Below are 27,053 nucleotides of genomic sequence, written 5' to 3'. Positions count from 1 at the left end.
CCCATCAGCAAAAGAAAAAGGGTAAAATTAAAACAAACAATCTACCTTCAACTTCACTCGTTTACTTAACAGAGATAAACAGGTTTTTCAATGCCATAACAATCTCAGAGTTGAGCTGATGCTAAACTGCACAAATAGATTTTTATGAAACCATCTTTACCTCAGTGTGACTTAGCTGCATTCCTCTATTTCCCGTGAGCTCAATTAATGGGGATCCTTGTGTGCTGGTTGTGTTTTATTTTAGCAGATGGTAAATGCTCCTCTTGAAGTCTTGGTGTTGATATTCAAAAAATTATCTTCTCTCCAATTTATTATTTGAGAGATATCAAATATCTATTTGGAAGCTGAATCCAGATTTGTCGTAGTCTTTGTTTAGCAAACACTAGACTATTTATGAAACTTGTAACTGTTATCAAAACAAACACAGACTTGCACTATTGTAATTATAAAATTGGCATTGCGCTTGGTTTTCAATCGGGCTTGTTGCCAGATCAGAAATTGAGGAAGGCAGTGGAATCTGTGGAGAGAGGAAAAGGTTTGTATTTTTTTGAGGAAAAGGATATTAAACAGATCAATATTTTATTGATCTGTTTCATTTCTCCAGAGATGTTACCTTGTAGTTTAATTTTAAATTTGAGGTTTCCAGCAACTATTGGGCTTTTTTAAAATCATTATTTAAATGTATTTATTATTGTCGCATATACTGAAAGACCATGAAAACATCCTTTTGCATGGCTGTAAAAGAGTTGCCACACACTCTGGTGCCACCTTGGGGAAAAAAAAATGAAAGCAGAAAGAAGGTCCCTCGGAGAGGCGAGTGGTCAAGGATCATGCACCTCCACTGCTGTTTGCACCTCTCCCATGGACGACATAAATTCCTGCATATATGGTCCAGCTGCCAGGGGCCTTTCGATGCTGAGCTCAAGCCCCCGCCATCAGCTGCCTGGTCTCCTTCGACCACTGGACCTGAATCCCAGAAGCTGTCGGATTAAAGGTAGCATACTTGACAAAAAAAAATATTGTTCAAAGAAGCAGGAAGTTTTTCCATTAGGATGCCAAAGATGAATCTAAAAACTGCAGGAGAATATTTGTTATAAAAGTGTCGGTGATATTATTACTAATGGAGTGATTTCTTTTTCCAGCACTGGATTCTTGGATCACTCTTGTACAGTAATCAGCCTATATAAAAGCCAACAGAAGAACCGTTAGACAATGTTGAATAGACAATGTTTTTACACATTTAAAGGGCAGTAAATTTTTGAACAGGAAATTAATCCAGTCTGGTCTTTCTCACTCACTATCTCCTTTTATAATAGCATCCCAGTTGATTGGCTGTGCAGCGTCCAGGGAAAAGAAGCCCTTTGTGCTGGTTCCACTGGATCACCCTTAACAGGAACACTAATTGCTTTTCCTCTGATCCCCGGGGATCGGAGTGTTCTACCTTCTACTGGAAATGGATGACTCTGCTGTCCCTTTTCCACTGTTTTATCAGCAAACACCAGGGATGTGAGTAGAGGAGTAGAGGCTATTAATCCCCGGCGTGAAATGACGTAAGCGTTCGGACAGTGTTCCTTTTCCACTGGACCCTGTCCCAGTAAGTTCCCAGTTAATTTCTGGGACAGGGTTCCAGTGAAAAAAGAATGAATATTTCTATCAATGGGACCAGAGTTTTGCTGAGTGGGGTCAGCCATCTACGAGCCAGGATATTGCATCCTTGCTATGTATTGTGCCATGTTCTGTCAAAATAAAAAGCAGCCCTACTGACCAAGACTGTTCTTGTAGCCAGAGGGCCTTGTGTAATGCAATCAGATCATGCAGCTGGACAAAAACCACTCCATCCACCACAAAAAACAAACTGAAACCCTGGACAGGCAGCAGTGCTGTGCCACCAGGTTTGCTGTATGTTAAAACTAATGAGGTTTTTTCCAAAAAGCAAGAAAACAATTAAATTATGAAAGAAACACCCAGACTGTTAATATAACAATATTATTGCAAGCATAAATAATTAAAGAAATATAATTTATTCCCATCTTGCATCCCATAGCAGTAGGAAGCGTTTCAAGCACTGAATTTCAGTGCTGAGTAATTCCAGGGAACTTCTGCTTTACTGGTGGCAAAGTGCAGCAGGGAATTCACTGAAGGATTTCAGCCAGTAGGGTTAGGACTTGTGCACTGGCCTGAAACTTTGCTAAATCATGATGGCAGAATTGTGGGCAAGATCCATGCCAATATCTGTGATTTTTGTAATCACAGTTGGCAATACTTAAAAACAAAATCAATTGGTTTTATTTGTAGAGCCACGTGATCCTTAAAAAGTAGCCAGTCTGAAAATCCACATCCACAAATGTCGAGGGAGATCAAAAATAGGATCTGTGACCATGTTTATTATTGAGAGATCCTCATAGAAAGTGCACATTGATCTTACAATGGTGCAATCCAAGGCAGAACAGTTTTAGGTTACACAGAAAGATGCCTACTTAACTGAAAGTATCAAGAACTCAGTAACACGTATCTTGAGATGAACTAATGCCTTCAGGTGAGAAAAGACTTAGTTGGCAACTCTGTATATGTTTTATTGATAAAGATTGACATTCTCTTGAGCAAAAATGTTGATCATTTAACCCCATCTTCATCTTTTCATCTAGGGTTTGTGCATCGGTGTTTGGAGAACTTGTTGTTGGACCAACGATTCTGGTTGAATTTAACACTCGTGGAAGATGTGAAGATTGAGGTTGAAGTGAATGAGGAACATTTGTCATTGATGTATTTAGATCTTTTGTTACAGGAAGGTAAGTAATGAAAGGTGGATTATGGAACCAGGAATTAACACTAAATAGAAAAGCATGGACACCAAAAGGATTAAATAAGTTCAGGGCAGAGTATGTTTTTCAAAAATTAGTACTTTTTGCTGAATCCCATTTTCAAAGAGAGAAATTATATTTGGAAACCAGAAATACATACTTGGAAATGTAAGGACATTACTTCCTGATCTGCCACCTCTGTTATCTGAAATCTGAATGAATCAAATGGCTTGACTTTTCGTAATTACCTGAATTTGTAATGACCTAATTCATGAATTAGCACCTGAACCAACCACTTGGTAGCTGCTCTATGATACAGATGTACAAGGCAAAAGAGGAGGAGTAGCCATCTAGCCCGTCGAGCCTGCTCCACCATTCAGTACTGCTCTGCCATTGCTAATACTGCTGTGGTTTCGGCTCCACTTACCTGCCTTTTCCCCGTAACCCTTAACTCCCTGTGTAAGAAAAAATCTTACTGCATTTTAAATGTATTCAATGAAGCAGCCTCAACTGCTTCCTTGGGCAAAGAGTTCCACAGATTCACTACTCTCTGGGAAAAGCCATTCCTCCTCATCCTTGAACTTTGAGCGCATGACTCACTCACCAATGGAAACAGCCTTCCCCCTCTTTATCTTCTCTATCCCTTTCATTTTTTTTTCTGTCATGCTCCCTCTAATTCTTTTGAATTCCAGAGAGGAAAGTCCAAGGTGATTCAATCTCTCCACTCTGGAATCAACCTGGTGAACCTCCTCTGCACCACCTCCAAAGCCAGTACATCTGATCAAATAAAGTGACAATTATTATCGCTTTGAGCAAGTCACATTTGGCTTTGGAAGTAATTTGTTGGCTAGAGATGTTTTGCAAAAATTATATTCACAATGAATTGCGTTTATAAATTTTTTTTGTTGGAAAATTATCCCTGGCTGTTTCACAAGAGCATTAATGGCCATAATTTGACTCTGAGCACACAGAATATTTTAAAATATTTTGTTTAGTAAGGGAGGATTTAAGAAAGGAAGGAAGGAAAGAAAGGAAATTCAGAAAATTAGAAAAATGATTTTGGAGCATGGATCTTGGAGGCTGAAGGGATAGTTGGCAGTATAGAAATGCAGTAACGCTTTTTGACAATTACAAATCCCATCAATATAGTGACACTGTTGAATTTACCATGTTGTGGCCCGAGAAGTAGGGTTAAAGAGCATTTCCCTGTAAGCACCTTCAGACTGCAGGTGGATTTGTGAGTTGTGGAGGTTGAAGGCACTCCCCCGGTTGTTTAATTACTGTGCTGCAGGTATGTCTGTTCAACAGCAACTGAATAGCACTGGCAACAAATTTGAGTTTATCTCTGCGACATGTATGATTTTTACACAGTCTTGGTGGGATTTTACCATTATGAACAGTCTCCAATGTCCTGACATTGGTCGTTCACATTGGAATGAGCCGAATTGCAAACCTCCATTTCAGTCCATCATTTTATACAGCATTCTGTGAACAAAACAGAAGGGATGTGCAACTCAACAGTGTCGGCATCTGGGTCTAATGTCACATATAACATAATGTATTTGATGGCATGTTAGACCCACTTGTTTTTCACAAAAATTGGCTCAAAAATATTCCCCCGGTTTTGTATGCCAGGTTGGTAACGCTGACAGTAACACTGTTGGATCCCACGCTGATCACTGTTATGTTGAGAAAGTGTCAGGTTCGTGAGACTGGACACAAGAGTTTGCTATCAGATGTTACTTTTATTAAAACAACAATTAATAGAAGAGCATGGGAATAAAGCACATGTGCACAATATGAAAGAGCATGGGAAAATACACGGACAATTTATAGAAGTGTGGGGGGAAAATACATGGAAAATACATGGACAATTTAATAAAACATACAGAATTTATAAAAGAGCGTCGTGAAAAAATCCACTGCAAGTATTGATCAAAAGAGATTTCAAACTTTTTCTTTCCACTCACGTACCACCTTAAGTAATCCCTTACTAATTATCATTACCTATTGTTGCAGGCTGGTAGTGGGCTGTCGGTGGGGGAGTAGGGTGGTGGGCTTCAGACTGTTCAAAGAGGACAAACCCACAGACCAGCTTGCTCACAGTCTGGCAAACCCTAGTGTTAGGGTTCAAGTTAGTTTGTCAATATGCAGGCAGCAGGATAATCATCCCTCTTGTGCTCACTGGTTTATCTCAGAGGTCTGTGCCACTATAAACTGCCACTTTTGATTGGCCCATGTGCCATGAAACCTGTGCCTGTTTCTAGCTTTTGGTGCATTTCTATGTGTCCTGGTGTAAAGTTATTGTCTGCATTGTGGGTGACCTTGTATTCACACCTTGGGGTTAGTTGTGGGATTTGGGATAGGATTAGGATTAGGCTGTGGTTGGGGTTCAGGTTAGGTGTGGTGGTTAGGCCCAAAGCAACAGAGAGCAGGCAGTGGACCATCAAAACAGAGCAGGACAATGGGCTGTGGGAGAGAGCAGGCAGTGGTCCACCCAGGCAGAGCAGGACAACAGGCAGCACCAAGAAAATTACGGTATTCAATACACTTTCTAGCCTGAATTGGTCCCAGAATGCCTGCAGTGCAGTTTACCCTGAAGGCATTCCGGGAAAATGACAAGGGTTCAAGGCAACAAAAAAAAAGAATTGGAACTAGAATGATTCAATTTCTGTGCTTAGGAAATACATTTACTGGGCAATTTATCACATGCTTGGCACAGTTTCGATTTTTAGATCTTATCACAATATTCCACAGAAATGATAGCTGCCACTGCATTCTGAGTGGCTGGCCTGAAGGTGCAGAATTCCAGTAGGACAGAAATTCTCCTCCTCTTGGTCAAAGTGTTTCCCAGTGGCTGAATAAAAATAGGATCCTATCGTATTGAAATAATGTGCATAAACAGTTTGTTTTTATTTGGAAAGTTAACTGATTACAAAAGAGAATGAGGCAGGACACACTAAAGCTACCATTTGGAGACGCAAAATTTAGGATTGTCTGGTGTTCCATTTATGCTGATGTCTTCCATCAGACTTTATTTTTGTTAAGCCACTGCATTTATTGCTGAGGTTTACCCAACAAGTGGGAAATGGTGTGGAGGAATTTACTGCCTCCATCCAAACCGATGAGAGTGCACTATTTTCATTCATTTTTAATGAGGCTTTCCAAGGGTTGGATTATTTTAATTACACAGGGATTTGCTGATAAAGGTTGCAAGAACAGAATCAGTTGTGCTAAATTCCATTTTGCAGAATCTTTGAATATTTGATGGCATACTAAAAGTATTTGGAATATGTACCTCGCTTCATACAGTGTTACCAAATTGTACAAAAATAATTTTATCCTTATAAATAAAGTAAGAGGAAATTGTCCTTGTATATTCTTTGACAAAACAACACAAAGTAGAAATTAGTCCTGAGTTGCATGTACCAAGCTACGATCAGAAGATTTGTGAATAGTATTGTCCACAGTGGAATTGAATTGTGGAATTTAGCATCTGTGATTTTAAAATTTAAGACACCGCAAAGTTGGCAGAAAAATGAATGTAGTAGTTAACAGGTTCCAACTGCAATCTTTATTGAATGGAAGGAGGAGTTTTCCCTCCTTTCCTTCCTCCCTCCCATCTTTAAAGCACTTCAAGCCCTTCCATTATAAGCTTCCTCTTTCCTGCCCCGAACACCAAAACAGCAGTCTTTGCAAACCCCACTTTGCACTTCCTTGACGATGAGCCCCAATGCCTCCTTACTCCCATCCTTTCAAGAAGCCACCTTATTGTACACTTGGCACATGCGACTGAAGTAGAACATCTTCCTCTCTTTCTTTTTATTTGATTGTTTGGAGGAGCTTTAGTTGGTTTCATCAGGCTGCCATTTTTCAGATATTTGCATACTATTATGTCAAGTATCATAGTATAGTGGGAAACATGGGAAATCACGAGATTAGAAAACCTACTGAATATAATGTTATTCCTTTCATTTATTGCTTTTCTGGGTGAGAGCCAAATAGACATTTTTTTTTACACTGGTAAGGATCTATCATCCCGTGCTCCTTAATGATGTGTTCTGGCAATCCTTAAAGTTCTCCAAAAAGGATGAAAGAAAATGAATGATGATCAAAGTGGAGGTGGGGAGAAGCAAAGCGAGAGACTGAGGTTCAGAGGAATTAAATAGAGTTTCTCTCTTCTCAGCATCCCGGCTGGCAACTCAAGTCTAAAGTTTATCAATGTTCCTGTTTTGCAGATGCGTTATTTGCATGGAAAACTATGTCTCCTTAAAAAGACCCATGTGTGTATTTGCAACAATTTGATGACAAGGTCCCCATTTTTGTTTAATTTTTTTAACCTCATTCCCCTACTCCAGTGATTCTCAACTTTTTTTTTCCCCACTCACATATCACCTTAAGTAATCCTATGCCATAGGTGCTCTGTGGTCGGTAAGGGATACTGAAGGTGGTATGTGAGTAGGGGGGGGGGAAAAAAGAGTTGAGAACTACTGTCCTTCTCCAACCAACAATGTTGTGACAGTTAATATCAATTTACATCTCAGTTGACACTCCTTTTAAGATGCTTCAAATGCTGATATTTGCCAGTCTGATTTTGAGCACTAGGCTTGCTGATTCTCCAGTGGTCCACCTATTGATGAGAGTTGATGGGAAAATAGTAGATCGCTCTCTTGGATTTTCTCAGCATATGGGCTTTGGAAGTGACGTATCTTACCAGAGTGTCTGACTGGAGAATGTAACCTAATTGTAATTAAAATAATTCCTTCTCTTCCTTAACTGTGCAACCTACTCAATCTGTGATTTTGTTTTTAATGCACCACTGAGCAAATATAAGGCTACAAGTTTGTTGGATTTAAATTACAGAAGCAAACTCTGTTGTAGTACATGGTTACGTGTTTTCATTTTGCAGAGGATATTTGTTCTAATCGTGATCAAGCAGTTAAGGTGATCGATTGGAAATTTGGGTTTCTTCATGCTGGTTTAAATACTGCTGATTAATAGGAGCAACGCATCTACCCAAAGAGGTGTTTGTGTGTAATTTTGGGTGGCACAGCATAGTGCAGTGGTTTTCAATCCTTTTTTTTTCCATTCACAAACCACCTTAGTCATCCCTTACTAACCACAGCACCTATGGCATAGGATGTCCTCTAGTTAGTAAGGGATTACTTAAGATGGAAAGAAAAAGGTTCAGAACCACTGGCACAGTGGTTAGTACAACTCTGCCGCAGTCTGTAAGTTCTCGCCAAGGCTGTATGGATTTCCTCCGGGTGTTCAGGTTTCGTCCTACATTCCAAAGATGTAAGGGCCAGTGGATTGATTGGTCATATGGTTGTGATTGGACAGCACGGGCCTGTGGGCCAGAAAGGCCTGTTACTGTGCTGTATCTCTAAATTTAAAAAAATGTGCAATGTATGTCTGCCTTCACCAATAAAAATAGCGCTCCCTCGGATATTTACCTGTTCCATATACCAACATCGTGTCACACTTCCAGTGAGTTTGTTAGTAAAAACCTCTCCCATTTATATTATGAGGCATGTTCAACAACAGTGTATTTTGTAAATGATACTGCATTCTCTTTATTATGAGTGGAAGAAATTAATGTTTTGGGTTGTTAACTCTTTTGACTTGCTCTTGAGTTGCTCGTACAGTATGTGAGATGGGTTCCTTCCTGTTATTTTATCTAATAATTTATAAATAGAGCCCTATTTTCCAACAATACATTCTGTTCCATGTTGAGGGACTTTGGAGTTTGCTAATGGCAGCAAGTGGAGTCCCGTCATAATTAACGGTCTGCACACAACCAGAGAATATCATTGCCTCACCCACTGAAAATGCATTGTCCATTTAAAACATTAAAATATCCAAGTGCCACCACAAAATGAATTGCATCTGACAACAGTGGAAATAACTAATTCATGGTGGCATTAAAACCAGTCTTTCTGTCAATTTCCAAATCATTCCTCTGGTGATTTAAAACTTGTATCTTTCTGATCTGTTGAAGGTATATTATGTCGGACTCTATCTTAATATCCCCTTATTGCACTCCTGAGACTTGCTGCCTAGACTCTGTGGGGTAGCCAAGTGAGTGGGGGCATCTTCTGGGTTATCAAGTGGGGTTTTGAAAGTGATGACTGGTTGAGCTAGAGTAACATGATCAGCAGATCTTTGTTCACACCCTGCCAATATAGTACCGCGACCAGTTGTTGAACAGTGGAAATAAAAGTGCTCAATTTTGCCTGGATACAGGATGAAAGGAGAAGAAATTGTCAATTTAAAAAATCCATGGTTAGGTGGCACAAACCAAAGATGAAAGTTATGAAACTAATCTTAAGACTCGTTATCTTTTGCATTTTGGGTTTGTTCCATTGGAGAAAGTTAATTTACTTTGCTTTACGTTGATTTAAATATTATATGCTGTCACAAAACCTGAATGTGTGACAAACCGTGAAAAGGGAAGTAAATGACTCAAAGGTGACATAGGCTGTCAGACTGCTCAGACAAGAGGCAGATGAAATTTAATACTAAAAAGTGTGAAATGATGTATTTTGGCAGGGAAAAAAAATGAGGCAGGTCAATAAAACATAGTCTAAATGCCACAGTTTCGAAAGGTGTGTAGGAGTAGAAGGCCAGGCCATATGGGAAAACATCTTTTGGAAAAAGTAGCATCACGAATTGAGATAGTGGTTAGTAAAACAAATGGAACTCTGAGCTTCATTCTTCTTTGGCTTGGCTTCGCGGACGAAGATTTATGGAGGGGGTAAATGTCCACGTCAGCTGCAGGCTCGTTTGTGGCTGACAAGTCTGATGCGGGACAGGCAGGCACGGTTGCAGGGGAAAATTGGTGGGTTGGGTGTTGGGTTTTTTCCTCCTTTGCCTTTTGTCAGTGAAGTGGGCTCTGCAGTCTTCTTCAAAGGAGGTTGCTGTCCGCCGAACTTCATTAGTAGAGGCACAAAGCACAATAACAGAGAAGCTGCATTGAACCTTTTAAAAACTCACAAATAAAACCTTGCATCCATTTTCGGTCCCCACGTTGCTGGAAGGATGGGAATGGTCTGGGGTACTGAAGAGAGAACTTAAATTTCATAATGATAAGCAGAAGATACAAACATGACGCAAGGGAAAACTTTTTACATTGTGATTGAACAAATGCGAACCAAAACTTTGTAGCTGTGGGGAGATTGAATTAATCGTAGCTTCCAAAAAAAAAGAAATGGATAGGCAAATGAGAGAGAATAAATTGTTGGGCTATGGAGAAGGAACCAGAGTTTGGGCTGAATAGACTGGCCTAAGGGAGATGGCTTTGGCTGAGTGGGTGGAATGGCTGCCTCCTGTGCACAACAATTCTACAACTTTGAGACATTCTGTCTCAGCACTTCTCAGATCCTTTCTTCCTTTTTCTTTGAATAAATCAATTGACAGGCAAACTCTGAGAGTTTGGGTACAGTTCAGAAAACATTTTGGATTTCATAATTTTTCTCTTTCAAGCCCTTGTCTATCCAATCATTTTTTTTTTCAAATTTCTTTAAATAATTGGGTATTGAACACTTCAAATATCTTTTTATTGACAAGAGTTTCGCGTCATTTGAACAGCTGTCCGAAAAGTTCAATTTAACAAATACTCATTTTTTCAGATACTTGCAAATCAGACATTTTCTTCATTCTTGGATATCAAATTTCCCTAGGGCACCTGATGCAAACATTATTGATATATATTTTTTTTAGTTTACAACTTTCTCGCAAAGGTCTAATATGCATCATTTATGATAAATTGGTAGGTTTAAGACACGCTCCCTTAGTTAAAATTAAAAATGCCTAGGAGCAGGATTTCAGCTTTTCAATATCGGATGAGGTTTGGGATTCAATTTTTAGGATGGTTAACACCACAACTTTATGTGCATGTCGTTGTTTGTTGAAGTTTAAAGTTGTACATGGAGTTCATATGTCTAAAGTTAAATTATCTCGAATTTATTCAGAGGTAGACCCTTGCTATGATAAATGTAAGAGGGGAGAAGCTTCTCTCATCCACGTTTCCGACGTGTCCTAGTCTCGAAAGTTATCTGTGTTTCAAACTTTATACTTAATTCTTAATTTAAATTGAGCTTAATCCTTTGGTTTCTCTTTTTGGCAAAACTAGAGTGGATGAAGTTCTTTTAACTCCAACCAAATGTCTTTTGCCTCTCTCTTATTGCTTAGGTGGAAGGATACTGCCTCGCCTACCTATGTTCAGTGGCTAATGGACATTATGTCCTGTTTAAGTCTAGAACAAGATTTGTTACTCAATTAGTAATTCATATATAAGGTTTTTAAATGTTGTGGGGACCACTTTTGAATCTTTTCCACAACCTCTAGGCATAATAGAAATCCTAAACTTTAGTATGTTTTTTCTTTTTAACCATACAACAATGGTAAGGTGGATAGGGATTAGAAACATGCCTATCCATGTTAAAATTATTAGATGCGTTTATATGCTATATATTGCGAATGTGCTCTAGGCCTTTATAATTTTCTGAGCTATGTAATTTATCATTTTTATTGTGCTTCCCATAAATGTACTATATATGCATATTTAAGTATATTAAATCAATAAAAATGTTATAAAAAAAGAAGACATTCCAAATCTGTTATCTATTTCTGCATCAAGGTCACTTTTTCACCAGAGTCTTGTGCAACATTCCAAAGAATGAAGAGCAAGATCTCAATGTCTCCAAGGACGACCTTATCATGGTTAAAGATATCGGGAATGACTCAAAGTGGGAAGCAACTGTGCTTGCAACCAATGAAAAGGGCCTTATTCCGGTTTCTGCTCCCCAGGCTCTTCTCTACCCTTTTTACCAGTACGGCAAAATAACTCTCACATTTATACTATTTTTATGGAAAGTTGATTTTTCTGATGTTATAAAATTAATTAAAATAAATTTGTATCCTGTCAAATGTTATTGTAAAAACCTTGGGCAAGCATCCCATGGTTGGTGGGGGGGGAGTGGGGGCAGGTCTCCTGCTTTTGCATCTTAATTTAGGATTATGCTCCATGAATGGGGAAGCACTCATGTAAATCTTACTCCAAATTTTTTTTCATTGATGCCACAGATGTTTATCTATGATACATAAAGAGAACTTTCAGCTCATTTTGTCCATCATTTTGTCCCATTCCCATCTCCTTGTCTCCTTGTACCCCTGCAACTTCTTTCACATACCCATAAACTCCCACTGTATTCTATTACCACTTGCTAACCTACATATATGTAAGTGGGAGGAAGGTCACACAGCCATATGGAGAATATACAAGCTCCACGCAGACAGCAGCCAACATTGAGATAAAACTTCTTTCTTGGGGTTGCACAGTCTTGAAGATTTCTTGAATTGCAAAGTTATGTTGCTTAATTTTTTTTTGCATCAAAGAAGGCATTTTTTTTTCAACAAATATTACAAATTTGACAGGATTTGAGGAAGTTGTGGTATTTATTTGACAATATTCTAAAAATCAGCTTGTAAGTTGAGGCTAAAATGTATCACATTTTGAAGACTGTAATTACTTGGAAAAAGCTTTGTTTTATTTGATCACAGGTGGTTCTTGAAGACGAAAGCAGAAAACTTTATTGACTATGAGGAATATAATGAACATCAGTTCCCCCATTCTATTGGTAAGTAACCTTTTAAAATTTTTGTTTAACCAATGGCCAAGAAAAGGGAGTATTTGAGGGGAAAGTTTTTTTTCTTGTAGGGAGCAGGGAACTCACTGTGAGTGGAGGTGCTAGAATTGGATAGAATCACTACCTGCAAGACAAGGCACTTAATTGAAGAAGTTAATGAAGGAAGCAGATCTAATGCAAGCAAATGGGATTTATGTAGATGAACAAAAAATGTCAATAAAGATGTGGTTGGCAAAAGGACCCATTTCTGTGATATACAATTAACTGAATAATTTTGTGTTCATCATTAAATCGGGTAGATGAGGTGAGGCAGTGGATTTTTAATCAAATTCTGATCCATGAGGCTCAAGTAAGGCATGATAGTAGCTATCAAGGTGCAAATGATTTACTCGTTGCCTTCATGCCAAATTTGTCTGCAGTGTTACATTGCAGGTGGTAAGGACACATCCTGCAGCTGATGCAGGTTACAAGTCTACTGATGATACATTTGAGATGCCGAAGTGGGTGTCTTGTCTGACAGGTGCTTGATTGGAGGCCCAGAACTTTAAATTTTGTGGTAGGACAGGAGAGGCTAGGATGTTCTTTCAAACCTCTCCAACTAACTAAGTATTCCTTGCACAAGAGTAAGCCACTCTTCCTGCTATGGTGATAATGATCCCATTGCCAGACAACCATGGTGCAAAACTCTCCACTCCCCCTTGCCTGTTCATTTCTGCATTCAACAGTGGGATTGCTCAATGGTTTGTCACCTGGGTCCAGCAGCTAAATGTCCCCTTGTCTCATAATAGGTTAGAGCCTTATAAGGCTATATGCAGATTATGCCTACAGTTAATATTGACCCAATGCCTTCAGACTCATTTGAGGTAGAGCTCTCACTGTGCTCAGTCAGTCCCTGCATCCCCACCTGGATCTGATTTAAAAAGTGGTACAACTTCAAATTTATCTACCAGAAGAGCAAGTTACATGGGAAATTCTTTGAAGTACCTGGGTTCTTTAGCAGTTGGGCCTACTATGTATTTGGAGCTTCTATAAAGTCTCAGCTATATAGTTTAATGGCAGTTTTGGAGGAGAAGCTGGGCATTGAAACTAAAAGAAAATGTTCCATAGGAATGACAAAAAGCCACTATTCATGAGTTGCTTGTGGTAGGTTAACTATTTTCAAGCTTTGGCCCAGATCTTGCACAGACAAGTGCTGGAAAGCCACATGGAATGTAATCCTTTATGAATAACCGAAACTGCCATGCAGATTTAATTAGAATGGGAAAGAATTTTCTGAAATAAAAGGACAGCATTTTGGCATAGTTTGCACACTGTAATCACGAAGAAGCACATTCACAGAGTCAGTGTTTCTACAACTCAGATGATGTTTAGAATAATTGCAGAGCTTCCATCACTGTTCATGACAGCATACAAGTAACCTCTGCCTTTTAGGTACAGGAATCTGTGTTGCAACCATGGATCACAAAGAGGGTGAGGTGGATGAACTGTGTTTCAACGAAGGAGAAAAGATCCAGATAATTGGCTTCCTTCTTTCTAACCTGCAGTGGTTTTTGGGGAAATCTTTATCATCTGGAGAAACTGGCTTTGTGCCAGTAAGGCATGTGCGGCCTGACCAATTCAAAACACTGTGAGTAAAGTGCTTCTATTGTGAAGAGTGTAGGAAATGTCAGCTATTACAATTAATCATCCTCCAATATTGTTATAGGGTTGATATAAATCTGTCCTAATATCTCTTTACAGTTAGATAAGGAAAATAAACAGAAATTGACATCTGTGAATTTTCTAAGGAGCTAAACTACAATGAAGATGCTATGCAAGTGGAAATTGTTGCTTTTTATGAATGCATTGCCTTCTGACAGATGGAAAATCAGTAGCTAAAAGTTTGTGATTTCTCATTGCACAGAGTCTGACGTGGGTGAAATTACACACAGCCTCATGTGTTTCTAAGTTCCATCCTTTTTTGAGGATTTTAAAACCCTGAGGGTTTTTCCCCACCTTTTTGCTTTCTACCCTGGAATAGACCCAACTCCTTAATTCAGATATCAAACATTCTCTGCATTCCTGATGAGTGGTTTACTGACAACCCTTTACTTCTAATTGGTTCTGAGAAGGAGCAAGCAGATTGGGAGTTCCCTGTTGATGGGTCTAGCTCAGACAACAATATTATACTGCCCTCTCCATACATCACCATGGCGCTATTACTAGAAGTTCCATTAACTCATCTTTGCCTGCTGAAGGGCTTTCCTTTAATATAACCACTCAATCCAAATCTTTGCTGGCAAACTCTTAAAACTGTTCACATGTAATTATAAATATTTGGGGCAAGTCCTAAAACTTATAGGCTTGTCAGTCTTGCATGCATGATCCAGGCATTTAGCAGGACATTGAGTGAAGAGTTAGTGTTGCAGCTGAGTGAATGCAAAATGCTGAGAATTCGAAGTAGGAGCAAGGCATTCAGTTCCTCACTGATCATGCTTGACCTTTGACATTTGTCCCCCTTTACTAATCCTCTAATTCCTATAACATCTAAAGGTTAATCATTAATAATTTAATATATCGAGCAATTAAGCAGCCGCAAAACTCTTAAGTTGAGAATTACAAAGATTCATCTTTCTGGGTGAATGTGTGAGGGGGAAGGAGAAGTAGTAGACAGCCAATGGTTGAGGAAGTAAATGATGGTGACTGTTGCCTATGAGGGCTATGCAATGCTATTTTCAGGGCCTCTTCAACTGAAGACCTGTGTTCTCCCCTTTCTTTTGGCTAACTGACATGGTCAGTAGCATGAGCATCCAATATTTAAGTTGGGCAATCACAGGAAATAGCAGATCTTCTCCAGTAGCTGAATGTGTTTCATCGATATTGTACAATTTTTAGACACACTAAAGTTATTGAAAATCTGGAGACTTGATGTGAATCAATTGTAGTGTTAACCTTGAAAGTAAAAGGAGTTGAACCTTGATGTGCATATCAGCTAAATGAGGTTTGATGCTGAAGTAGGTGTAATGAGTGTCGAAAGAACCAAAGACTTGTTGATCCAAACCAAGGCTTGTATTAACTAAAAGACTGGATCATATCACAAGTAGGTCGACCAGTCCAGAATGACCTGGTCTGATTAGGAACAATCCTTTAAGACCTGCCAGGAGGTGTGGCTACACTCTCAGCCAATCACAGTCATCCTACACTACCATCTGTACAAATACACATTGGTGATGGAATCTGTACTGTCACAGTAGGAAAATCCACTAATCTAAAATATCAATTTTTATTTCATTGCAAGCTTAATTTAATCACTTCCAAACAATTTTGGGGTTAGTATAGGGAGATTTTAAATTGTACATTTTTTGCAAGTTAGGAGAGGGGAGATTGGGTCAGTTACACAATTTTTCAGATTTCCGGTTTTTTTTCCCATGGTCATAGCAATGGTAAAATATTTGTCACAAATGAATGGGCCTTTAAAGAACGATTAAAAGATTTTAAGTTAAGCTTGCCATTTTTTTTTCCTCTGCTGTCAGAGCAGACCTGCCCATCAAAGAACCAATTACTGCAAATTGAACACCTGAGATAGTTGAAGGTTAATTATTGTTGTGACGTGCACTGGAATTGTTTAAATAGCTGAAAGTTGCGACTGTCAAACAGAGCAAGGCTGAGAAATTCCCTGGAGCTGTTGAACTCAGAGGGGAAGTAGGTCCATGTCACATTAATGCCTAGTGAATGGAAAAGTTGATGAATCAGCTACAGTGCCACTGAGTCACCATTCTTCTGATATGAAAGAGCCAGACGAAGTGTTAAATCACACTTGAGGGAGGGAGGGAAGAGAGATTTGGAGTAAATCAAATGTAATGTGAATCATTTATCTTGAGATTGTGCCAAGGAATGCAACCAGCTGAAAAACAAAAGTGGGGCCTGATAATTTGTAGTTTTACTTGTGTCTGGTACATTGCTTTAAATGTCGGCACTGCTGTGATGACAGCACTGTCGCTTGTGCAGATCGGCGAGATCAGGATCAGAATTTATTGTCATATGCATGTCACAAAATTTGTTATTTTACAACAGCATCACTGGTACAAATAGTAATTACATGTGTAAAAAAAAAAATTGTACGAATAGAAGAGAAAGTGAGTAGTGTCTGTGGGTCATTGTCCATTGAGAAATTTGATGGCAGAGGGGAAGAAGCTGTTTTTGTGCCACTGAGTGTTCTTCAGGCTCCTCTACTTTGGTAGAGGATGGTAGCAGTGTGAAGAGTGCAAGGCCTGAGTGGTGAGGATGCTTGAGGATAGAGGCTGCTTTCTTAAGTCACCACCTCTTGTAGATGTCCTAGATGGGGTGGACTGATGCCTGCGATGGTGCTGCTGAGTTCACAACTCTTTGTAGTCTTTTTCTGTCCTGTGCATTGACACCTCCATACCTGACAATGAGGCAACCAGTCAGAATACTCTCTACAATACACCTGTAGAAATTTGCAAGAGTCTTTGGTGGTATAACAAATCTTTTCAAACTCTTCACAAAATATAGTGCTGGCGAGCTGTCCATGATTGCATCGACATGGAAGCCCCAGGGCAGATCTTCGGAGATGTTGACACCCAAGAATTTGAAGTTATTAACCCTTTCCACCACTGACACTTTAAGGACTGGTTTGTGTTCTCCTGATCTCCCCCTCCTGAAGTCCACAATCAGTTCCTTAGTTTTGCTAATGTTGAATACAAGGTTATGGTTGTTACACCAGTCAGCTAGCTAACCTATCTCCCTCATAACTGCCACTAATTCTGCCAAAGACCTTGGTGTCATTGGCAAATTGATAGATGACATTTGATTTGTGCCTAACCATATAGTCATGGGAGTAGAGTGAGTAGAGAAGTTGGCTAAGCACTCATCTTTTAGGTGCACCTGTGTTGATTTTCAATGAGGAGGAGATGTTGTTTTTCATTCATACTGACTATGAAGATTAGGAAGACAAGAATAGAGTTGCAGAGCCCCAGGTTTTGGAGTTTGTTGACCAGTACTGACAGTATGATGATATTGAAAGCTGAACTGTAGCCGATGAAGAGCAGACTGATGTATGTGTTGCTGTTGTCTAGGTGATCCAGAGTTGAGTAGAGAGCCCAGTGATTGTGATGGTAGGCAAATCACAGAGGTTCCAGATATTTACATGGGTAAAGTTAATTCTAGCCTTGACCAGCCTCTCAAAGCATTTCAACCCTTGAAAAATATTCTAAATGGTGTAAAGATCCTGAGGGAGTGCATTATTATTGCCCCTCTGTGACGTGCCTGATGATGGTATCCCTTCTCAGACTACTTCTTTATGTTTAAAGTAAATCTGGAGATGTTGGAACTGAAACTAAAAGAAAAAAAATGTAGGAATCTGCAACAAGCCAGACAGCAATTATGGAAAGAAAGACACAGTTAATATTTTGGTTCAATAGCCCTTAGAACCAAGATAGAGGGAAGAAAATAAACTGGTTTTTCTTTCTACCAATGTTGCCTGACCTGCTGAGAGTTTCTTGCATTTTCTGTTCTCGTTTCAGGTCAACTTGTCACCCCGTTCATGTCCAGACTAGTACAGTTTTAAAGAGTAATTCCAGAGGCTTCTGGCACCGGTCCAAGCCATCTTGCTTTCCTGCAGTAGTCACAGTCTAAGAATAATAAATAGGCCATTTAAAGTAAAGGTTCCATTATTATCACGTAGTATTACATTTAGAATATAATATACATGAAATTGTTTAACTTTGTCTACCCCAAGGAAGACAGAGAGTCACTTCTTTGTCAAGTGCCCCTCACAGAAATGAAGCCCCAGTGAGGAACGAACTCATGACCCCTGGTTTACAAGATAAATGCTCTAATTACTGAGCCTCAGATTAGGACTGAGGAGAGAAATTTATTTGTGCAGTGTGTGGTGAGGCTTTGTATTTCTCTACCTGGAGAGCTGTGATGCTTATTTGCTGAACCCAGTCAATCTGCTGGAATCCAGGGAAATCTTGGGATCACGTAAGGAAGAGGAATTGACAGGCAGAATGTACCATGTTCTTGACTCTTGGTTGGCTAGTACAACAAGTGTCATTAAACTCTTCATCTCCTGAGCAGGATCACATATTGATGTCTAAGCGTCATTAAACCTGAGGGTACTTTAGCTCTGGGTTCCAAGCCAATGCAATATCTCAGGTCTTGGTGATACATGATAAGAAAGGGAAGAGATCATTGGGAAGGGGGAAAAATGGTTAGAGCTGACATTACTGTTGTGAAGCCTGAAAAATAACTAACACTTACTCTTTTGTTTCCCTCTTTCCCCCAGGAGGACATTTATGCCCACTCCACCATTTGGGTTGGTTAATGACATTGAAGTTGACCTGCACGAAAGGTCCCAGTTAAAATAACCACACAGAAATAAAGTTAATTGACCAAGCATTACAATTTTGACTTCAATATCATTTGGTTTCTACCATGGGTTAATTAAAATATTTCTTTGCATTCCAGAGTAATAGCTCTTTAGTGCTTTGTTGAATGACATGGCAGAATGTTAAAAATTTCTATCTTTAGCACCTCTGATGCAGAGTTCCATTTGCCAAGGTTACATTTTTCATGATAGGGCCTACATTTTTATTTGTTTTTTTTTCTCCAATTTAATCTGTTGGAAGGTTTGTTGAAAGCTTGTCGAAACAGACATCTGATGAACTTCCAATGTAGTTAAAAATTGAACATTTAATTCACAGGGAAACCCATCTTTTGTTCTTAAGTGATGAAGAAAAGGCTTCTTTCAACATGATCAAAAAGTCAGATGAACAACATTGCACCAATCTCCTGAGCAAACTCTCCCAAACTGATATCGACACCGTTTATCGTTTAGGTGAGTTTTCTTGTAGCATTATTTTTTTTAAATTAGCACTTTGCCATTAATTCTTTTTTCTGCTTTCAAAAGTGAAATTTATTTTGCAGCAGTACACTCTTGGTTATTATTTCCTCTTTGGGATTTGGGAAAAAAGTTGGTTTGTTTTAAGTTTGGGAACATTTGGGGGAAAAAACCCAAATACAGTGAAAACCCTGTTGTCTGGAATTCAAACAACTGCCAGCCTCAAGCAACCAGGAAAAGAAAAAGTATTGTTGAAAATAAATGGGTGATAAAATATGGAAGTTTAAAATTGGTTAGTTTGCCAATCACGCAACACGTAATCTCAAGCAACCAGAAAATACAGTTATTCAGCATCAACCTATCCTCATTGGTGCTGGATTCCAGGAGTTTTACTGTATCAGAAATGGCCTGATCTATGAACGTCCAGAGATGAGCACACAGCATGATCGAGGCTTTTGAGGTGAGCAGCCTGCAATATACAAGAACAAGTGATTTGTGTGAACAGATAACCATGGGCAAGTTAAGGCGAGGGCTGCTTTTTAGATTGTCACAAACACTGAGGTTCTTGATCACAGAGAATGGCAAGCTGGTGGCAAATCGTTTGACAAGATGGGTTTTTTAGGCTTGAAGGAAACACTCATCTTCTTAACCTACAAAAGGGCCTAACCTCATGGATTCAACTCCAGATGTTTGTTTTCATTAGCGTTCATAAGATGTGAGAAGTCTTCTGATTTCTGTGTAGAAATGGAAGACAATATAAGCAAACTCATTATTCTATTCAAATTGCCAACACTTCCTTTAAGCTTCCCATTCCTTTGTTAAAACACGTCACTGAGTTTAAGGCAGATTCTGTTCTGATTTCGGGCTTTCATTTCAACTTGTGTTTTAGGTGTTGCGAATTGGCCCACTGAAGGAAAATGGGCTACATAACATTGTGGGTATAATAGCTAACAAACAGGTACCAACCATTTCTTTATGTCAAAAGATAGTGCTATGAGTTCTACTTCAGAGGTTTGTATGCAAAATGAATGCTAACAGAAGAACAGAAATAGTATGTCAACAGATTGTGTAAAAAGAAAATAATGTTTCAGTTAATATGAACTAGTAACAAATTAAAAAAAAAGTAATGTTTTTAATTATAGAAAAGGGGGCAGAGCAGTGGTTCTCAACCTTTTTCATTCCACTTTTAAGTATTCCCTATGCCCTAGGTGCTCTGTGATTAGTAAGGGATTGCTTAAGGTGGTATGTGGGTGAAAGAAAAACTTTGCAAACCACTATTTTAATCGTACCTAATTGACTCGTTATGTGAACGGTTTCATAACTCCAAAGGAAATGGGCCAATGACCATTTTTCTCAAGCAAAATATTTCAGTAACAATTGGGCCTAGAAGCAATGATTCTCATCCTTTTCTACTCACATACCACATTAAGTAACCCCTTACTAATCACAGAGCACTGATGGCATAGGGATTACTTAGTGGTTTGTGAGTGGAAAGAGAAAGGTTGAGAACCCCTGGAGTAGAGGAGAAGAAGAGGTGGAGAGTACCAAAGGGAATGTCTGTGACAGGTAAGAGACCAAGAGAAAATGGCTGAATAAATGGAAATATCATTCCAATAACCGTCAACAGAATACCATATATACTCATGCAATAGTTGCTCTCATGCAAAAGTCAACCCACCTCACCCCTTTCCCTTTTTTTAATTGGCTCAAAAATCATGTTTCCCTTATGACCTGTGGGAAAAAAAAAACTTTCTCCCCCCCCACCCCCTCCTTATTTTTGGCCTCTACTGCCCACACACCTGAACTCCTGATGCCTCGGCTGCCCGCCTAACTGAGCTCCTGACGCCCTCGCCAATGACTCTTCTAGGCCTCGGCCATCCAAGCTCCAGACACCCCATCCATGCACTTGCCACCCGGTCCCAGCCATCCAAACTCCCGATGCCTTGAAAGACTGAGTAGCTTACCGTGATCAAAAGTAGTAAACGTGTAATAGTCACCCCTCCCCCAAAATTGGTCAACTAAACTCAACTATTGCATGAATATATACCATAATTAAGGCTAGCAACTAGAAACAAATCCATGTATGGATAATTGTTACAGTGGCTCTTGTAAATGTGCTATTCATAAAGTCCAATATTTAACCCATCACTGTATAATAGCTTGATGTAAGCATTTGGCCCTAAGTAGCTCTACAGAACTGAGGAAATGTGACCACAAAACAGAATGTATCTGGTGCTCTCCACTTTCAGAATTGTATTATTATTCTCTCTAATGCAGCTCACAGTTAGAGGTTGCTGTTGGCATGGGGTAGGCTGGCAATTGCTTGTACTGAGAGCATGAACTCCCAATGGACTTCAAAGAGCACAGCATTCACTTCCACAGATCTCTCAGCACTCCAACTGATGAGCCTCTATCACCTTAAGGCAGTTTCAATATATGAATGCAAAGTATGTACTATTTCAGTCTTCATATTTAAAAAAAAATCTTTGTATTTTTGAATGTTTGCAAATGTCAGATTTACAAACATTCATGTTCCGTGACATTCGATAGCTGATGGGGCCTGAGTAGCTGTAAATACTATTTTATAAGTGTGGCTGTTGACAATGCAGGAAAAATGTCCTGCACCATGCTTATTTAAATTTAGACATATAGCATGGTAATAGGTCCTTTTCAGCACATGAGGCCAGGCTGTACAATTACACCTAATTGACCTACAACCCCCATTACATTTTGAATGTTGGGAGGAAACAGGAGACCCTGAGGGAAAACCCACACAGACACCAGGAGAACGTACAAACTCCTTACAGACAGCAAAGGATTTGAACCCCGGTCCCGATTACTGGCGCTGTAACAGTGTTGCGCTCACTGTGTTTTTGTTGACCTCTCAGCAGAGTGCCAAACATGGGAGAGAGTGTGTGTGAATGTATTTTCTAAAATTATATTTATGCATGTATGTGATTATTGTGTGTGTGTGTGCACTGTGGTTTGGAGAAACGCTACTTTGGGTGTAAATCTACAGTTAGATGATAATAAACTTGAACTGGACAAAGCCCCAAGAAATAACAAAGATCAAATGCATGAGGGTCAGATGCCAAATTTGGTGAGTTTTAAAATAAATTTAGCCCTTTTTTTTGGGGGGGGGAAGTAATATCCTGAAATAACCACGTAAAATAGTGTTTGTGTGAATAATTTCCAGAATTTGAACATCAACAGGAAGGCAATTGGAGTTTTTGTAGATTCGCTCTGTTTAGTATTTCTTTTTGGCTTGGCTTCGCGGACGAAGATTTATGGAGGGGTATTCCACGTTTGCTGCAGGCTCGTTGGTGACTGACAGGCAGGCACGGTTGCAAGGGAAAATTGGTTGGTTGGAGTTGGGTGTTGGGTTTTTCCTCCTTTGTCTTTTGTCAGTGAGGTGGGCTCTGCGGTCTTCTTCAAAGGAGGTTGCTGCCCGCCGAACTGTAAGGTATTGTAAAAGTATTAGTATTGCAGCTTCTTTTTTTCAACCAAGTAGCACATTCTAATGATTTAACTTTGACAACAATAAGTTTAAATTAATAGTCAATTATGTATCTTATAGATTGAACTTTGAATAAACGGGAAGGGGGTGAGGGAGGGGGAAAAGGGGAGAAAATGACACTGTATATATTCAAGAGAAAAATGTTTGTATGTATTTTGGTCAGTAGGGTTTATAGTGTGAAAAATTAAAAAAATAATTTAAAAAAAATTTTGGAAAATGAATAATATACATTTGTCTGGAATATTTTGATGCAAATATATTGTTTTGGCTGAGACCTTGCACAATGTACCACCTTAATCCTCTTTTGTCCTAGCTTTTTTTTATGTTCACATTTTCATAGGGGAATTACATCCTTCCATGTTTGAACAACATCTCCTGTCCAACCCAGCCGGACTTTTTGATGACAGCAATTCTGGTACGAACCCATCTAAATACAAGGAATTAAAACAATTTGTTCTTGAAGAGGATCAAGTCAAACATCCCATATTCGATGTAGACCTCGGTCTTGAAGGCATGAATGATCCCGAAATCTTTAATCCCATACTACTATTTCTAAACCAAGAGGAATATATTCCACATTTCAGACATTTTTATGACTTGAACTTTTCCTTTATAGGCTCCATCTTTTGTGGAGTAACTGAGGAGAAAGAAGTTTTACAGTACTTGGAAATGGCAAGGGAGGTAGCCAAACTGTACAACAAACATTGGGCCTACTGTAGAATCTGTTTCTTATTGGGAAGACTTTGTGCCAAAAAACTTAGATTCTCACAGGCCAGAGTTTACTTTGAAGAAGCAATGACACTGGTGCAAGGAACATTTTCTGACTTGTATTTGTTGACCGCTTTATATGTGAACTTGGCATCAATGTATTTGAAGCTGAAAATGAAAGAAAAATCTCACACCCTTGTGGAAAAGGCTGCAACGTTCCTTCTGGGCATCCCATCCCATATTTTTAGTTCAGAGAATGAGTTGGAGATACTAAATATTTTCCTTAAAAGAGGAATGATAGCCAACGATTATCACCTGGAAGCACGTAGCTGCTTTCTAATAGCAAAACTTTTTCTCGAAAGTGGAAAGTCTGAAGAAACTTTAACATTTGCTGAACATTTGCAGTATCTTTCAAATAGTTTCAGTTCAGAGAGCAACATAGTCCCACTAGACGTGCATATGATTTTAAGTGGCATATACAACAAAAAATGCTTGCCACATCTTGCACTGGCAGCTTTAAGATTTGTTCCACCTGGTTCATCCAGCACAATGTTTGTTTTTTTGCAGAAGGCTAATTTTGTTATTGAAACAAATGTAAAGTTTAACACTGAAGGAATTTGTACTGGTGAAATCCCTCCACAGGCTGCAGTTTACCTTCAAGAAGCTCTGCATCTCCCTTCTAGCCCTGGTAATATGAACATCCAGAGGGATTTGAACTTTATGTTGGCTAATTTATATCAGCAACACAAGTTGTATGAAAGGGCAATACATTACATGACAAAGTTTGCACAAGTAGCAAGCTGCATTGATGATGGAAGAGCTTTCAAAGCCTATCTTTCTCTAGCCTGGTTACATATTCTGAATAATCAACCAATTCTGGCATCAGAAATATTGAATTCCCTTTTAGAATCTTCACTTGAGACACATAACCCTATACAGCAGGGAGTTATTTGCAACATGCTGGCACTTTGTCTAAAAAAGCAAACAAAGTTAAAGGAAGCTCTGGAAAGTTGCCATTATGCAATAATAATTGCAAAAGAAAGTGGCATCAAACTTAACGAAGCCATTGCACATGCTAATTTCGGGTCTCTGACTCTGTGTTGTAAAGTTCTTGCACTACCTGGACGCTACCTCATGAAATCTTTAAATCTGTATTTGCAAATGAAAGACTGCTGCTTGGAAGTAGGCTATGTGCAAGCCCTCTTGTGTTTGGGACAATACTACATTGACAGGGGCATGAGAAACAGAGGAAGACTGCATTATGAGCTAGCACTTCTTGCTGCCATAAAAACCAAAAATGTTCATTGTAAGTTTATCACAAATATTTTGCTACTTATAATGTACTTGCTTTTGTGTGGCTTTGAGCCAAGCAGAAGACTCGCATTGGTTTGCAGGCATTTTATTTTTGCGTGCTTTGGGTGAAACTCAAACTTGGAAGTGTTGAAGTAAAATTTAGAACATGTAGTTATACTTTTAGACACAAGAGCATTCCACAGATATGTGCATCAGATTGGAATGTGGGCTTGAGAAATAAGATCATTCAGAATCATTTGAATAGTTGAAAGAACAAGAGGCGCCAAGATGTCTCTCCTGTTTCTATTTCTTAACTTTTCTGTATTCCTTGAGGACAGAATTGGCTCAAGCAAAATGAAGGGAGAAATGGGCAGAGGACAGATTTAGCATAATGAATCTACATTGATAACAAGCTGGTCACAGGCACTAGATGATTCAAAGCATTCATATGGGTATTTTGAAGTGCAGTCACGAGTGAAAGAAAAACAAGCAAGCAAAAAAATGTTACCTTGGATAAACTAATTAGAAAACAGATCAGCTTTAAGCAGAGGACTAATGTGGGAGAAAAACAAACTTTAAAGGATAAAATTATCTGAGAATATAATACAAAAAAGAAAAGTATGAGGAAAATGGAAAAAGGCAAGAAGGAACATATTATAATAGGAGCAAGTACAAAAAACTATTTTCCAACATAACCTAAATTTATGTTTAAATACCCATATCTCATAAAATAGAATTCTGCTCACTTTAGATATGGGGATGTTTCTGTTTAACCAGCTGCTTTGAACAATAACAGCCTTAATATGAGCTTCCTAATGTTGTAAGGCAGGGAATATTGCTGAGTTACATAAAGATACTCTCGTCCAGTGATTTTCAACCCTTTTTTTTCTCCCTCACTCACATACCACCTTAAGTAATCCCTTACCAACCACAGAGTACCTATGCTATCCTATGCCATAGGTGCTCTGTGCTTAGTCAGGGATTACTGCACTTAAGGTGGCATGTGAGTGGGGGGGGGGGAAAAAAGGTTGAGAACCACTGCTCCAGTCTATATATTTTGTTTCTCTTTATCCCAAGCGTTTGACTTCTAATTTTCTTTGAATATTTCCTGAGAGCAGCCATTCTCAATAGGGGCCCCTGGGGTTCACAGCACCTTTAAGTAAAAGCCTTGTTTTCTTTCCACCTTGTGTAACAATTTTTTTTGTTGTTTTCTATTTAGTTGGTGAGAGAGAAGTAGTCAAGAACCCAAAACTTGACTGCTTCACAGTGAAGGGGGCCCCATAAACTTTGAGCAGAGCCATAAGAAGGGCCATAGCCAAATAAAGGTTGGGAATGGCTGCCCTGGAGGAATGCCGAGATTATTCTTTAAATTTCCTTCCTTGTTCTCACTTTTCATTTAGACCAAATTCAGGCTATTGAACAACTTTGCAGCTTCTATGAAAAGGTTTTAAATGATAATTTGCAATGCAGTGTATATTATGAGCATTGGTTACTCCTCACTCGTATGTTGAAGGACAAGGAACAAGAGATGAAAATGTTGACCGTTCTAAGTCATCTTTATTTTTCTTTTCGCACAGAAAGGTAAGTGAAATGATTTGGAAGTCGATTTATTATCAGTCAAGAAGCTCACCTAAACACATGTTACCAATCCATATGCGGTTAATGATCGTTTTTTTCAATGCAAATGGCTGTATTTAAATGTTCTGTTAATTAACAATAAATAGTAATATCCTGTAGCTTTAAGTCCAAAATGAGAATGCTGATAACCATCACTGTCTATGGAGAAAGAAATCATTAACCATTCAGATTAATGAACTTTCATATTTTAAAAACTCTGAAGTTAGAATAAAGCTATCCTATTGAATCTTGTAATACATTGCAGATAATGAAGCAGGTCTGCTAGGAGATTTTTTTAAACTAAAAATATACATTAGTCACGATAAATTATTTACAAAGAATAAACCATTCCGTCTTTTTACACCCATAATATCAGTCATGTACATGGTTATATTTGTTCTCTAAATACACCATTACCACCACTATGGCACCTTGTTATTTCTCCCCCTTTCTGTTGTTTGATGGACTTTCCATCAGTCTCAGCCCCTCAATGCGAGGACTCTAGACTGTGGTCCTTCCCCACGATGGCCTTGCATTGGCTGCAACAAGCCTCCGTAGTACGTACTCCTGCAGCCTGGAATGTGGTGGTCGGCAGCATTCCTGGAGTGACATCTCAGTATGCTGAA

General features: G+C 39.0%; 1 protein-coding gene across 4 annotated transcripts in view; it reads left to right on the top strand.

The window, feature by feature from the left end:
- LOC138743430 (SH3 domain and tetratricopeptide repeat-containing protein 2-like) overlaps positions 1-27,053 on the top strand; it is an 86,445-nt gene that overhangs the window by 44,251 nt on the left and 15,141 nt on the right. For 3 of the 4 annotated variants that reach the window (XM_069898817.1, XM_069898816.1, XM_069898815.1), the window contains 7 exons: positions 2,646-2,789; positions 11,443-11,635; positions 12,366-12,442; positions 13,883-14,078; positions 19,156-19,289; positions 23,150-24,823; positions 26,211-26,391. In XM_069898817.1, coding sequence (XP_069754918.1) covers positions 2,646-2,789; positions 11,443-11,635; positions 12,366-12,442; positions 13,883-14,078; positions 19,156-19,289; positions 23,150-24,823; positions 26,211-26,391 — 2,599 coding nt within the window. The remainder of the gene's footprint in view (positions 1-2,645; positions 2,790-11,442; positions 11,636-12,365; positions 12,443-13,882; positions 14,079-19,155; positions 19,290-23,149; positions 24,824-26,210; positions 26,392-27,053) is intronic. The other variant, XM_069898818.1, reaches the window with a different exon arrangement.

This window comes from Narcine bancroftii, chromosome 9 (genome assembly GCF_036971445.1).
Source record: "Narcine bancroftii isolate sNarBan1 chromosome 9, sNarBan1.hap1, whole genome shotgun sequence".
Taxonomy (NCBI): domain Eukaryota; kingdom Metazoa; phylum Chordata; class Chondrichthyes; order Torpediniformes; family Narcinidae; genus Narcine; species Narcine bancroftii.
The sequence above is the reverse complement of the archived record's forward strand: the minus strand, read 5'-3'. Positions and strand labels throughout refer to the sequence as shown.